General features: G+C 48.1%; 1 protein-coding gene across 1 annotated transcript; it reads right to left on the reverse strand.

The window, feature by feature from the left end:
- Positions 1–239: 239 nt before the first annotated feature.
- CCNDBP1 (cyclin D1 binding protein 1) lies at positions 240–11,492 on the reverse strand. Its single transcript, XM_030532931.1, has 11 exons — positions 11,171–11,492; positions 10,950–11,009; positions 8,583–8,662; positions 7,838–7,919; positions 7,266–7,362; positions 6,824–6,897; positions 6,459–6,535; positions 4,922–5,175; positions 4,464–4,524; positions 3,828–3,874; positions 240–2,474 (listed from the first exon to the last, which is right to left on the reverse strand). The coding sequence occupies exons 1-11, from the start codon at positions 11,265–11,267 to the stop codon at positions 2,366–2,368; spliced, it is 1,038 nt and encodes a 345-aa protein (XP_030388791.1). The 5' UTR covers positions 11,268–11,492; the 3' UTR covers positions 240–2,365.
- Positions 11,493–13,771: the final 2,279 nt, after the last annotated feature.

Raw genomic sequence — 13,771 nt, forward strand, 5'->3', positions numbered from 1 at the left:
ACTTATTCTGCAATAGGCACAACCCAGAGCTAGAGATCAATGCACTGAAGACAGGCTGCATTTCTTATTGCTTTATAGCACCCAAGAGTGAACAGGCTACAAGGCTGGCATTATTGGCAAAGCAAGGCAGGGAAGACCAGGCAGAAATCACTGTAGTTGAAAGTCCATCACCTGTTTTTTTTTAAACTAAGAATTGATGTCTGGGATTCCACTAATATCACAGGAAAGAGACAAGGTAAGGAAGAAAAATTGCAACAAATGTTTAATACAGAAAGACAAACTCAGTACATGGCATTTGGGAAAAGCCTCAGCCCCACTGACAGAGCAGTGGAAGAGGAACCACATAAGGGTAACACTAAAGCATCACTGGGGGCCTGGAGATGAAACAGATACACGTCATCAAAAGATGGAGGAGATGTTTACTGCATTAAGCTGTCCATGTTCTCCCTGAGGAATTGGAAGCTGTTTTTCAGCATGGGGACAGGGAGCAAGTTCCAGCTGCTTGGACAACTAAGTTAAACTGTTTGTAAGCATTACTTACAAGCCTTGGCTGAACAGGGGCATTTCAAGCCATCTCTCAGAGGCAGCTGTGTGGGTGTTAGCAATGCCCAGCAGTATAGCAAAGCCCCCCTGCTTGTCTGCTGGGGTAAGAGATAAGCCTACTTCCTTGGTTTGCAGAAAGCTCCCATCCCTAGGAGTGCAAGAGGCTCTCTCTCCCACATGGCTAGGTATTAATTTGTCTCACACAGTGCTACATTCCTTGGGGTATAGTGTAACTACGTACCCACCTCTACAAGACAGTGGTCTTAGCTCTGTTGGTGGCAGTGCCCTTGGCCCAGCTGCCAGATTTTCCAGCTCTTCAGAGGCCCCTGTAACCAGTTTCATCCCAAGTTCAACTCAAGGAGAGAGATACAGAGGAAGAAAGCAAAACATAACTGATATCTTTATAAAAGTGTCCATGTCTTTATTGGGCTGATTCGGTCTTGGAAGAGGTCTTCACACAGCCACAGGCAGTTCAGAAAACCATAGGGCCCTCCTAAAGCAGGAGGTGGAATCATCCTCCTCTTGCCCTTTTTCCAAAAGGTTTTTACTAAATGTCTATCGGTGGCTTTGCAGATAATCCCCAAACATGAATTGGAGTTCCCAAGAAGTGGGGGACAGGTTACAGGTACATCCTTGAGTTTTCAGTCCTTTTGCCTTAACTTCCCCTCTCTTACAGCCCTCAGTCCTTCCCCAATGCTCTGGTATTAGAACTCTGTCCCTTTCTTCTTACTCCATATTGGTGCCTGTCAAATGCATCTCCAGACCCCAAGAACTACGAGCAAAGAAAATAACTGCACTGCCTAGATTGTATCCTCCTCCTGCATAGCAGATTGGGCTTTGTACAGCCTGGCAGCATGCTGCGCTTACCCATCCCCTTTCACCCCACCCAGACAGGGCCCAGAAGACTCACCGTGCATCTTGACTGTAGCCAGAATCTGAAGGGCTACAGAGGCATCAACACTGTGGCTGCTAGATCCCAGCGTACAGCAGGTGCTACTATCCTAAGCCCCAGCCCCAAGGTGGGTTCGCTCCAGGGAGGGGAGTTTATGCTGGATGGTGGAGCTACACAGGAGTCAGCAACATTCACTCTAATTCAAGGCACATTTAAGCCATGTTAAATGTTGTCTTATTACATTCGCAGCCTAATATCCATCTAGCCCAACATCCCCTGGGTCCAGGCAAAACCATCCCAGCTAGGCACTGATTTCTCACTGTACCTTCATACTATGCCTATCCCCATGGCATCAGGGTGCCTCAGCTATCAAGGAGAAAAAAGAGCATCAGCCTGGGATTTTAAGGGGAAGATTCTGCATCTCCCTAGAACTGCACTCTAGTGCCCACAGGGCTAGGGAGTTGAACTAGCAGATATATTCCTCTATTCCTTTCCCATGATTGAGAGGAAGTGAGGGCATCACTCCATACATTCTCAGGCTGACAGGAGAAAATGTACCCTTCATGAATCCAGTCCAGTCTCATGAAGATAGAAAAACCCTTCCTCCTTCACAGAACAAAGCCATCATGTGAACCTAGTGACATTTTATTGCCTTTTCTGCCCTGTAGGGCAGCCCTAGAGCCAAGTCCAAGGGGGCAAGACACATTTACAACATCAAGATGCAGCTTCTCATTGTCCCAGGAAACAAATCAAGGGTGGCAGTGTTGGCAATTACCAGAGAAGACCAGCAAGTCACACTTTGCATTTGCAAAGTTCTTCCAGGTTGAAAAAGCTCTTCCCTCAAACGCCAACCCCACTGCTCTCCCTATATTCAGGAAATGACCAGATGCACCAGAAAGGCAGCTGTTAGAGACCCTGGTCGCAGAAGCATTAAAGTTCACTCTGCGTGAAGTCCTTAATTTTGTCCATGTTGTGATCTACTGCACCACTGAGAAACTGAACCCAGCCTTCCTCTGATGAGGGACACACATGGCTTCCCCTGCAGAAAAGGGAGAGGCATTAGAATGACTCTGAGGTACTGTATATCTAGGCACCTCCAGACTACAGAGTGTCAGGTACCACAAGACTACGTCACGAAGAGCTAGACTACCACAGGATAAAGGAAAAGTCTCTGCAGCCTCAGAGTGCCCTTGTCATGGAGGGAGCTATCTGTACCTTCTGCCTACCCCCAGCAGGGAGCAGTCTTTTGACAACACCCTACATACACACCCACCCTTTGCCTCACCAATCTGGCAGGTTTAGCTTGGATACCAGGAAAAACTTCCTAACTATCAGGGTGGTTAAGGACTAGAGTAAATTGCCTAGGGAGGTTGTGGAATATCCATCACTGGAGATTTTTAAGAGCGGGTTAAACAAACACTGGCAGGGATGGTCTAGACAATACTTAGTCCTGCCACGAGTGCAGAGACTGGACTAGATAACCTCTCGAGGTCCCTTCCAGTTCTATGATTCTTTGTTGCATGCTGGTTTCTGTGTGTGTGGCGGTGGGAGAGAGTAGGGGGAAACAATCTGTCACCTCTACCCTCACCATGCCCACTCCTCACTAATTTCCAACCATCTATGCACCTGCCTTCCCATCCAGTGCCCTGCACCCACCCCCTACAGGGAGGGGTCTCTGCCACACTTTGTATCCACAATTCAAGAAGGATGTTGATAAATTGTACATGGTTCAGAGAAAAGCCAAGAGAATGATTAAAGGATTAGAAAACATGCCTCGTACTGACTGAGCTCCTTCAGTCTTTCTTTAGCTTACCAAAAAGGCAAAAGGGTGACTTGATCTGTCTGTAAGTAAGTACCAACATGGGAAGCAAATATTTAATAATGGGCTCTCCAGTCTAGTAAAGGTATAACATGAGCCAATGGTTGGATGCTGAAGCTAGACAAATTCAGACTGGAAATATGGAATAAATTAACAATGGGGATAATTAACCATTGGACCAATTTATCCAGGGTTGGGGTGGATTCTCCATCACTGTCTATTTTTGTTTTCAGGATTGGTCTAGTTCAAAAGGAATTATTGTGGGACAGATCTCTGGCCAGCGTTATACAGGACGTCAGACTAGATCATCACAATGGACCCTTCTGGTTTTCGACTCTATGAAGCCCCTACATCATCTCTCCCCACAGCCATCGCTCCCTTTGTTGCAATCAGGGTAATTCCCAAAGGTACACATTTGCTCTCCACACACCTTCTGAGGAGCCCAGGCTGAGTCACCTCTGGCACAGCTTCTCTAACAACATCCAGAAAGAGGGCAACTAGAACCCCCTCTCGTCCCCCCCCCCCCAAAAAAAAAACACACTGAGCTCAGTAAGGCCCACATGCCATACTCACTTAGTAATTCCTAGGACTTTCTTTAATATAGAGGCCAGTTTGGCAGCCTAAAAGGAAGCAAAAGGGAAAACAATTGAGCCAATGTGGCAAGCACGGTCCCAGCACTGCTGTGGGGAGTTGAGGACACATGCAGGAATCCTCTATCATAGGAGACATCCTAGCACAGCCGGGGGTAGGAAGAGACACCTCTATACCCAGCATGGGAGGTGACCACCTAAAGCTGTTGTGGGGAGCTACTCCCAGCCTAGTGCTGCCATGGAGGAGAAGCTACTCCCCACAAAAGAGGTAGCTCTGGGTCTTTGCTCCCTCAGGCAGTGGCATCCAGGCACCTCTATGGGTCACACAGCTATGACAGGATGGCAGTATCAGCACAGACCATGTACTCTCTCCTTCCTGGTGGGCTCAAGACTTTGTGAGAGAAGGAAGAGAACAGCACGGACAAACTTACTTAGGAAGCCAAGTGGGTGTGACCCAACAGAAAACAGGCAGTCTTCATACCCAAAAACTTGCCACTGGGCCAGGGGACAATTACCAACTGCCCTTAGAGACACTAGCTCCCACTTTTATTTCCCCTGTTCCCTGCAGGAGCCAGGCTGATGCCCTTTGCTCATGAGCTGGGGAGTGGTAGGTACTTACATTGAGTCGCACAGCCAGCTGGTTCATGGGTGGATACATGCTCAGTGCCAGTTCATCAACACTAGGGCAGAAGACAGAGATTTCAGTATGAGAGGGGGGCCTAGCAGTCAGCCCAGCCAGTGGACGGGCAAAGGGTATGCCTGCCACCAAACACATTAACTGTGGGAGCGAGTCAGGCTCTGCACAGCTCAGCAGGAAACCAACATCAGCTGTAACTAGCAAATACGGTCTCATTTCTGTCTCAGTCCTCAGTGACCACCCATCCCCCATCACAACTATCCCTGGCCCAGTCATAGCAACTCTCCTACAGACTATTCCAGGGCCCCACTCTCACAAGGGCCCCATTCCCCTCATGGGTGCAGACGGAAACCCTTGCATAATGCAATTCCCTGACCTAGCCAGCCTACAAGGACTGCCCTAGCACAGATAGCATTGAGAGGGGAAAGAGACTGACTCACCTCGGGCTGATCTCATTGGTGATGTCTGCAAGATCATCTAGCTGAGCCACCTGTTCTGGGGTGTCTGCTTTGCCGTGAACCTTCACTGCACCCAAGAGCTTCTTCAGGCAGGCTTTGGAGGCCTTCATCAGCCCCATGCAGGGGCCAAGTAGCTTTCGGTCAGCCTCAGACCAGTACATGTCCCTATTGCCCCGAGAGCCCAGCTCCTCATCCTCCATGATGTCACTGTAGGGGTCCTGATCTTCCCCCTGAGCCTGAGGACACATATTGGAAAGCAAGAGCCACCACCACCTGTCCCCATAGTGCCCCTGAGGGAAGGGGTGAGTACTACATAGAGTCTGCTTAAGTCGTTTGCAGGGTGTCCCTACAATGTCTTCAGGACTGGAGTCAGACACCTGAGACCTTTTCTCCTTCGGGAACTGGCTTAAAAAAGCTCAACTCCTCAGACATACCTGGCCACTGATCAGCAACAGCCTAGCAGGCAGTCCCTGCTCCAACCCTACACCAGCAAACTAAGCCATGCAAAGACAAAACAAGGCACTGGTTTCACAGAAGCCACATATTAAGTAGCGGAATTAGGCTGAGATTTGGACACTCAACAAGATCCATGCACTGCATGACTCTGGTTTGTGTCAAAAATCAAGATATAGGAGCCATGACCACCTGGATAAGTGTCATGGATTTACAGGATATGTGCTACACCCCAGCTTTTAAACAGTCCCTTGTTGGTATTCCTTCAGCATGGCAGACCCTCAGGGGGTCCTTCCTGTCCACAGGGGTAAGCCACACAGCCTCAACACTCCTGAGACTCAGTCTCTGGGCTCCAACATTCCAGTTTCACAATGTGAGCTCTGCCCAGGAAGTTCACTGCAACAGACTCCTGTCCAAAGACTTGTTACCCTCTTCAGAGATCCATGCACTACACTTCCAGTGACACCAGGCACCCTTTATAAAAACAGAGTACGGCTTTTAGTCAATTGAAACACAGCATCAGGAAGAAGTCCTTAGATTACATAGAGAGGCAAACGTGAAGACATAGTCCACACTGGACAAAGCCCTTTCCAGGAATCATCCTGGTTACCTTTTTCTCTCTCTCTCTGTGCCCCTCTCAAGCCAGTCTTATCCTAGTCCCCTGTCACTTGTCTTCTGCCTGCAAACTATGCTGAGTTTACATGTTCTGCTGGTGGAGTTTCCCATGGATAGGTGTCAACTGTTCAGCCCTGGGGGTTCCCATTGTCCTTCCAGACCCTCCATTGATATGGGTCTGTTTCAGCCAGTCTCTAAGGACCCAGTCATACTACACCAGACAGTTAGGTGATACACACATCTGCTTTGCTTCAGGAGCATTTTAACCCTTTGTCACACTGGGTAACAATAATCAAGTAAGTCATTGCCATGTATATCAGTAATAAAAAATATTTCCGAATTCCTAGTTCATCACAGTAGAAAACCACAGCTCAATTTCACTACAGCATCATTGCAGGAAACCCCCCAACAGTGGGCTCTGTCCCCAGCAAAAATAAAGGGACTTCCTCACCTGCTCCATTTCCTCCACTGCATCCCTGACCACACCCAGATAGGCGGACATGGCTGACAGGACTGCTGCCTGGTTATCTGCACACAAAAGTCAAAGATAGAAGGATGAAAGGGGACTGTATGGCTCTTACCAGCTCCCCAGCATCCACCACACTCCTCTGGGTCACTGGATCAGTCACTTCCACAGAACTGCAGGGTCACCATGCAGGTGACCCCACCTGGCTCCTGAGCTTGTAATAGGCTCTAAGAACGGCATCATTTCTGCTGCAGGAGCTAGGTTCCAAGATACCAGCTGTAATGTTCCCCTTTAGTAGGTTCAGGGACTGTCGATTTCTGAAGCCCACTCCTTGAATCCATGTCACTCACCTTGTGGCAGATGGGAAATCTGCTCACATGCCTCCCATATGCTACCAGTTGATATAAGCTGCTCCTGAGACAAACTGAAAAAGAAAAGAGTCCCTCAGGGTGCTGGAACCTATAAACATTGACAAGGGGATACCCTGTACTTAGCAAGAGGCAGGAAATATGGAGCTCCAAGAATCAGGCCAAGAATCTGTGCTGAGGACAACTTACTCCAAATTGCATGAGTTTCCCAGCAACACAAATATTCCCCCCACCTCCTTCACAAGAGTCCTACCTCTCCCAGGCCCCTCTCCCTGTCACACACAGAGCTATATTTAACCTCTTTGCAGGGGGGCCCGCTCACAGTTGGCTACTGTTTTGGGATGAGAGGGTATGCATGGGGTTTTCATTTTCTTTCCCCATTTACTCGCAGCATTTAACGGGGGCACTGCTGGATCAGTATTACCTCTGCAGCGGAGTACTGAGAATCACGTCTGTGAGCTGGATCATTCCTTCCACCACCTCGGCAGCAGCATCCCGCACCATCTTCCGCAGAGTGGTACCTAGATGAGATTGAGCAAGGAATGATGCAGCCTGACACTATCACAGTGAAGGCCAGCCCGTCCCCCCCTCCAAACACAGACAAGGTCAAACAGGCAGCTGCTCCTACTATTTCTCACACACATACACACAGATGTGCCTTCTGTATAAAGGCCTCGCAGGATAAGCACCTCTGCCTCCTGAATGAGTCTTCTGCTCCCCATCCTCACTTTCCTATAGCATTTTTTAACAAGGATCTCAACACACTTAAACATGAATTAAGATGCACTGCTCCCGATATCAGCCCCACTTATAGATAGAGAACCTGAGGCACAGCAAAAGGGGATTGAAATACTCAAGGCCATACTGCACGTCTGTAACAGAGCTGAGGATGGGAGTCCCTTTGCCTCTGCCTGCCACAACTTGCTCCCGTGTGAATGTCAACTTTCCTTTCTGAGGAGAAGGAGAAGTGGCACAAACCTGCCCTCACTGCCTCACCTTGGTCCTTGGGAAGCCAGTAATACACTCTGGCTGCTGCCAGGACAGCATTCTGGACACCATCGCTCAGTTTCTGACAGTCCTGAAAACAGTGGATAAAAAGGATCAGGAATGAAAGGGGTGACAGAACAATCCCATTAAAATCCACCAGCTCCATCTGAAGGCAGTTCACTTTCTTACACACTGTTGTTCTCAGCTGGAGACTCTGCCAATTGGAGGAGAGGCAAGAAGCCAGCTGGGGATAATGGGGGAAGAAAGTGAAGGACTACAGTCCAATGCATTTAAAATTATTTTGAAACGTAATAATAGAGTAAGGCCCAGTCTGGTGCTCAGCTGTCTAATGCCACATCATACTCTAGACGTCAGATTGCCTTAGGGTGGGGAGAAGGCTTTCGCATACTGGTAAATTGGTACGGTCAAGTTGGGGGTGGGGGAGGAGAGCTTGTACTATTGTCTTGAACTATATGGCTCTTTTCCCATAAATACCTGAGTTGAAACCTTCCACAGCCAATGAGCTGCTCCCTCAGCTCTGACAATTCTCTCTGCAACAAGACTAGGAAGTCATGCCGTTCTAAAGAGGAGTGAAAGGGTGCAACTACATCCCACAAACGTCAATGAGAAGAACCATTTGTTTTATTTTTTAACCCAAACTAACTTTGTCCTAGTTCAAGGGAGCAAGACACAGGAAGGGACTGCAATGTGGGAGAAACCTTGACATTCTCCTTGACATGGGGCATGCACCCACCTCTGCAGAAGGCAGTGGAGGCCTTGAGAATGCCAGACTCAACTTCGTAGCTTCCTGGGATGTCGCTCTGAACGTCTGACCTAGAGAACAATTCAATGGAGTCAGGCCACTAGGCACTGTCTCAGGCAAAGGGGGAGATACCAGGCGACAGTCAGTCATACAGCCCCTTTTCCTCCATCTGCTCCATTTGTTAGATAAAGCCTACAGCAGTTCCCAGTTAGGAAACTCAGCTTAAGGAGACACGGAGGCAATTCAGAGGAACACAAACTGTTGAACTGATCAGACGAAGCTCCATCTAGCCCAGTCTTCTGTTTCCAGTGGGACCAGCTACTTGTCAAGAAAGGGTAAGAAACTCTATAATGTTTGTAAGGATACTTACAAAATTAAAGAATTAAAAAAAATAATATATTTGCTAGAAAGTAAGAAAATGACTTTCTCAACAAATAAACGAAGAGTGTGAAAACAAGTAGTTATGAGACTAGGATGCAGAATGGGAAAAATATACTGTTTTAGTTACTTTTTGAACAATAAAAACTACAGTAATGTGACAAAAAAAGTTTTAAAAGAAACAATAGCAAACCTTCCTACTGTTCTGTTGGTAAGCAAGGAGGGGAAGTAAACAAGGAAGGAATGCAGCAGTGATAAACTGCTTCAGCCTGGGTGTTTGCTAAAACTAGCAAGTTAGCTGAAGGGTATAAGGAGAGCCATGAATCTGAACGTTCTTTATCAGATCTGATCCAATCATGCTGAGGAAAACCCGGGAGAGAGGAATATTCTCTGATCTGGTCCATCTTTGAGTATAATTGATCCTAAGATTATGGATGTGTGTTGTTGTATTGGATGTCACAAACTACTTATTATTTAGACATTTTAACTATATTTAAAGAAATTGTGTACATACCATTTGGTCTTTGGACTTAATAAAATAATGTCTGGTTAGTTAATGTCTGGTGGTGCCCTATATTATCAATGTTTATAAATCATAGTTCAAACAACGTTGAATCTTCTTTTAAATCCTACTAGGTGCTTTTCCTGAGTGAATTCCACACACAGAGTTATGCACTATACAAAAAAAGTCTCTTTCTTCCGTTTTAAATGTGTTGCCTTACATTCCTGAGCATCTCTTATTCAGAAAGTGTGAGTAGGAGCACCTAATTCACCTTCTCGAACCCCATTCGTTGTTTGGAATACGTTTATCAGGTCCCCTCATATATTTCCATAACTAAACAGTCTTATTACTTTAATTCATTTCATATAGCAATCTCTCCAGGCCATTCTTGCCACCTATCTTTGAATCTCCTCTATTGTTTTGCTGTTATACCTCTTTAGAGATGGGGTGACTAGCACTGACACAGTACTGCTCAGGAAGCACTATATGTTCAGTCTCATTTTCTGTGTCATCCCATGTGGATCCTAACTTTTTATCTTTTTTGACCACTGATACAGACTGTACAGAGCTTTTTACGGAGCTGTCCAAAACGAGGCCCACATCTTTTTCCTGACTAGCCACAGTTCACTTGAAACCTGATTTATTATTCCTTACAACATGCATAACATTGTCCTTGTCAAAAAGAACAGGAGTACTTGTGGCACCTTAGAGATTAACAAATTTATTTCAGCATGAGCTTTCGTGAGCTACAGCTCACTTCTTCAGATGCATAGAATGGAACACAGACAGGACACACACCTTCTATGGGTCATCTTAATTATCACTTCAAAAGGCTTTTTTTTCTCCTGCTGATGATAGCTCATCTCAATTGATTAGACTCTTCCTGTTGGTATGCATACTTCCACCTTTTCATCTTCTCTGTATGTATATATCTCCTGTCTGTGTGTTCCATTCTATGCATCCGAAGAAGTGAGCTGTAGCTCACGAAAGCTCATGCTGAAATAAATTTGTTAGTCTCTAAGGTGCCACAAGTACTCCTGTTCTTTTTGCGGATACAGACTAACACGGCTGCTACTCTGAAAATTGTCCTTGTCAACACTGACTTTTTCTTGTTATCGTACTACTAATCACGCAGTGTTTACCCATTCACTTAGCTTTGTTAGATCCTACTGAAGTCAGTCAGAGTCTTTTCTGATCTTGCCTAATCTACAAATTTTGCCACCACACTACTCACTCCCTTTTTCAGATCATTTAAAAAAAAATGTATATCTCTCTCAACTACCATTCCTAGTACTGAACCTTGGGGACTACTCTTCCCGGTCTCAAAGCAATTGTTCAGTCCATGACAGTACTTTCCCTCTCACTCCATGATTACGATGTTCATTTAAAAGCTTCATGAGGGATTTTGGCAAAGGATTTTCAAAGATATAACTTGTCTACTGGTTCTTTTACCTATTACTGAGGTAATGAACATTTACCTAGCGTGTCCCAGAAGCGCTGCTGCTCGAAGGTCTCGTTGCTCTCCCGCGACTCCCCTTCTGCAAAGACACCAGCGCAGCATCTCAGAAAGGGGCCGGGGCCCGCCGTCCACCCCCGCGACTCCTGGGCCACGGCGCCCCGCCCCAGGTCCCCCGGAGCCGCCAAGCCCGGCCCAGAGGCTCCCCTCCCGCGACCCCTGAACACCGCCGCGCGGCCGCACCTCGGATCCGAGACAGCGCAGCCCGCAGCGCTTCGCGGAGGTACCGCAGCGGCTCCAGCGCCCGCGCGGGCCCCACAGCCCCCGGCTCCAGCTCCATCCGCTCTGTCACGCTGCCGCTGCGCTCGTTCAAGCGATCTGCGCACGCTCACGAGCCACGCAGGAAGACACCGCCCTAGCTCACCGGCTGCTCCAAAGGGCACGCGGCGCAGTATTATAGCAACGGGTAAAAAGGGCTGCACGGGGACGGAACCCGACGGCCCAAAAGTCGGCAAAAATCGGCCGAGAACTGAAGTGGGCGGCGGTCCCAGACCCCATGACTTCCGGCCACGCACGGACCCCAATCAGTATTGCACCAGAAAGACTTCCTGCCTCGCACGGACCCCAATCAGTATTGCACCAGAAAGACTTCCTGCCTCGCACGGACCCCAATCAGTATTGCACCAGAAAGACTTCCTGCCTCGCACGGACCCCAATCAGTATTGCACCAGAACGACTTCCTGCCTCGCACGGACCCCAATCAGTATTGCACCAGAACGACTTCCTGCCTCGCACGGACCCCAATCAGTATTGCACCAGAACGACTTCCTGCCTCGCACGGACCCCAATCAGTATTGCACCAGAAAGACTTCCTGCCTCGCACGGACCCCAATCAGTATTGCACCAGAACAACTTCCGGCCACGCACGGACCCCAATCAGTATTGCACCAGAAAGACTTCCTGCCTCGCACGGACCCCAATCAGTATTGCACCAGAACAACTTCCGGCCACGCACGGACCCCAATCAGTATTGCACCAGAAAGACTTCCTGCCTCGCACGGACCCCAATCAGTATTGCACCAGAAAGACTTCCTGCCTCGCACGGACCCCAATCAGTATTGCACCAGAAAGACTTCCGCTCTTACCCGGAACCCCTACGAGAAGTGCCGAGACCGTTTCTGCGCTTACCAAAGCCGCTTAAAACAAGCGAACTTGGCTTGTAATTTCTGAGAGTTGCTTGTTGCTTCTGGTTCTGGGCTTCCTGCTTTAAGTGGCGTATTGATTGTTGCTTGTTTAGGCTTCCAAAGGAACGGCTGCTCTTTTTTAATCATTTCGCACCAGAGAGCATGATTGGCTGCCAGTTGCACAATCCCTCTGACTAAAGAAAGGATCTGGAGACTGACAGTCCGCAGGGCCAATGGGAAGAGGCCAACACTCCAGGCCAGCTCCCTTGACAGGACCTACAGGCCAATGAGGGAAGTGATTCAGGGAACCAAGCCCCCAGAAGTAGGAGGACCCACTCTTAGGCCTGGTCTACACTACGCGTTTAAACTGATTTTAGCAGCGTTAAACCGATTTAACGGTGCACCCGTCCACACTACAAGGCCCTTTATATCGATATAAAGGGCTCTTTAAAGTGGTTTCTGTACTCCTCCCCAACGAGAGGAGTAGCGCTAAAATCAGTATTATCATATCAGATAGGGTTAGTGTGGCCACAAATCGACAGTATTGGCCTCCGGGTGGTATCCCACAGTACACTACTGTGACCACTCTAGACAGCAATCTGAACTCTGATGCAGTGGCCAGGTAGACAGGAAAAGTCCCGCGAACTTTTGAATTACATTGCCTGTTTGCCCAGCGTGGAGCTCTGATCAGCATGGGTGGCAATGCAGTCCCAAATCCAAAAAGAGCTCCAGCATGGACCGTACGGGGGATACTGGATCTGATCACTGTATAGGGAGACAAATCTTCTATCAGAGCTCCGCTACAGAAGACAAAATGCTAAAGCGTTTGAAAAAAATCTCCAGGCTACACAGTGCTGTGTGACAAGGGTAACGGAAAGCCAAAGATTCAAATGGACGCTAATGGAGGGAGGGAGGGGGTACTGAGGACTCCAGCTATCCCACAGTCCACAGCAGTCTCCGAAAACTATTTGCATTCTTGGCTGAGCTCCCAGTGCCTGTAGGTTCAAACACATTGTCCGGCGTGATTCAGGATATAGCTTGTCAATTTACTCCCCCCCCCCCCATGAAAGAAAAGGGAAAGAAATCGTTTCTTGACTTTTTTTCAATGTCACCCTATGTCTACTGAATGCTGGTGGTAGACACGATGCTGCAGCAATGAAGAGCAGCATCCACTCTTCTCCCCTCCCTGGTGGCAGACAGTACAATATGACTGCTGTCATCACTATCAGCCCGTGAGTGTTCCTGGCTGGCCTCAGGTGAGGCTGATCAGGGGTGCCTAGGTAAAAATAGGAATGATTGCTGGTCATTCCCAGTAGATGGTACAGAACGGCTGATAACCATCCTCATCATAGCAACTGGGGGCTGAGCTCCATCAGCCCCTTCCCTTTCCTGTGTAAAGAAAAGATTCTGTACTGCCTGGACTATCATAGCAGCAGGATGCTGGGCTCCTCTCCCCTGCACTGCTTAATGTTCTGCCTGGACTGTCATAGCAGCACGAGGCTGCCTCCCCCTCATTTTATCTCACTAACAAGTCACTTCCTTATTCCTGCATTCTTTATAATTTCATGACACAAATGCGGGGGACAGTGCCACGGTAGCCCAGGAAGGTTGGGGAGGAGGGAAGCAACGGGTCGAGTTGTTGCAGGGGCAACCCCAGTGA

Source organism: Gopherus evgoodei, chromosome 14 (genome assembly GCF_007399415.2).
Source record: "Gopherus evgoodei ecotype Sinaloan lineage chromosome 14, rGopEvg1_v1.p, whole genome shotgun sequence".
NCBI lineage: Eukaryota > Metazoa > Chordata > Testudines > Testudinidae > Gopherus > Gopherus evgoodei.

Bases quoted from the DNA above. Each gene is read 5' to 3' on its own strand.
- CCNDBP1 (XM_030532931.1), bottom strand. From the start codon at position 11,267: ATGGAGCTGGAGCCGGGGGCTGTGGGGCCCGCGCGGGCGCTGGAGCCG. The intron at 8,663-10,949 runs GTAAATGTTCAT...ATTGTTCTCTAG, and splicing joins GCGCTTCTGGGACACGCTAG to GTCAGACGTTCAGAGCGACA. The intron at 5,176-6,458 runs GTGAGGAAGTCC...ATGTGTCCTCAG, and splicing joins CAGTGGAGGAAATGGAGCAG to GCTCAGGGGGAAGATCAGGA.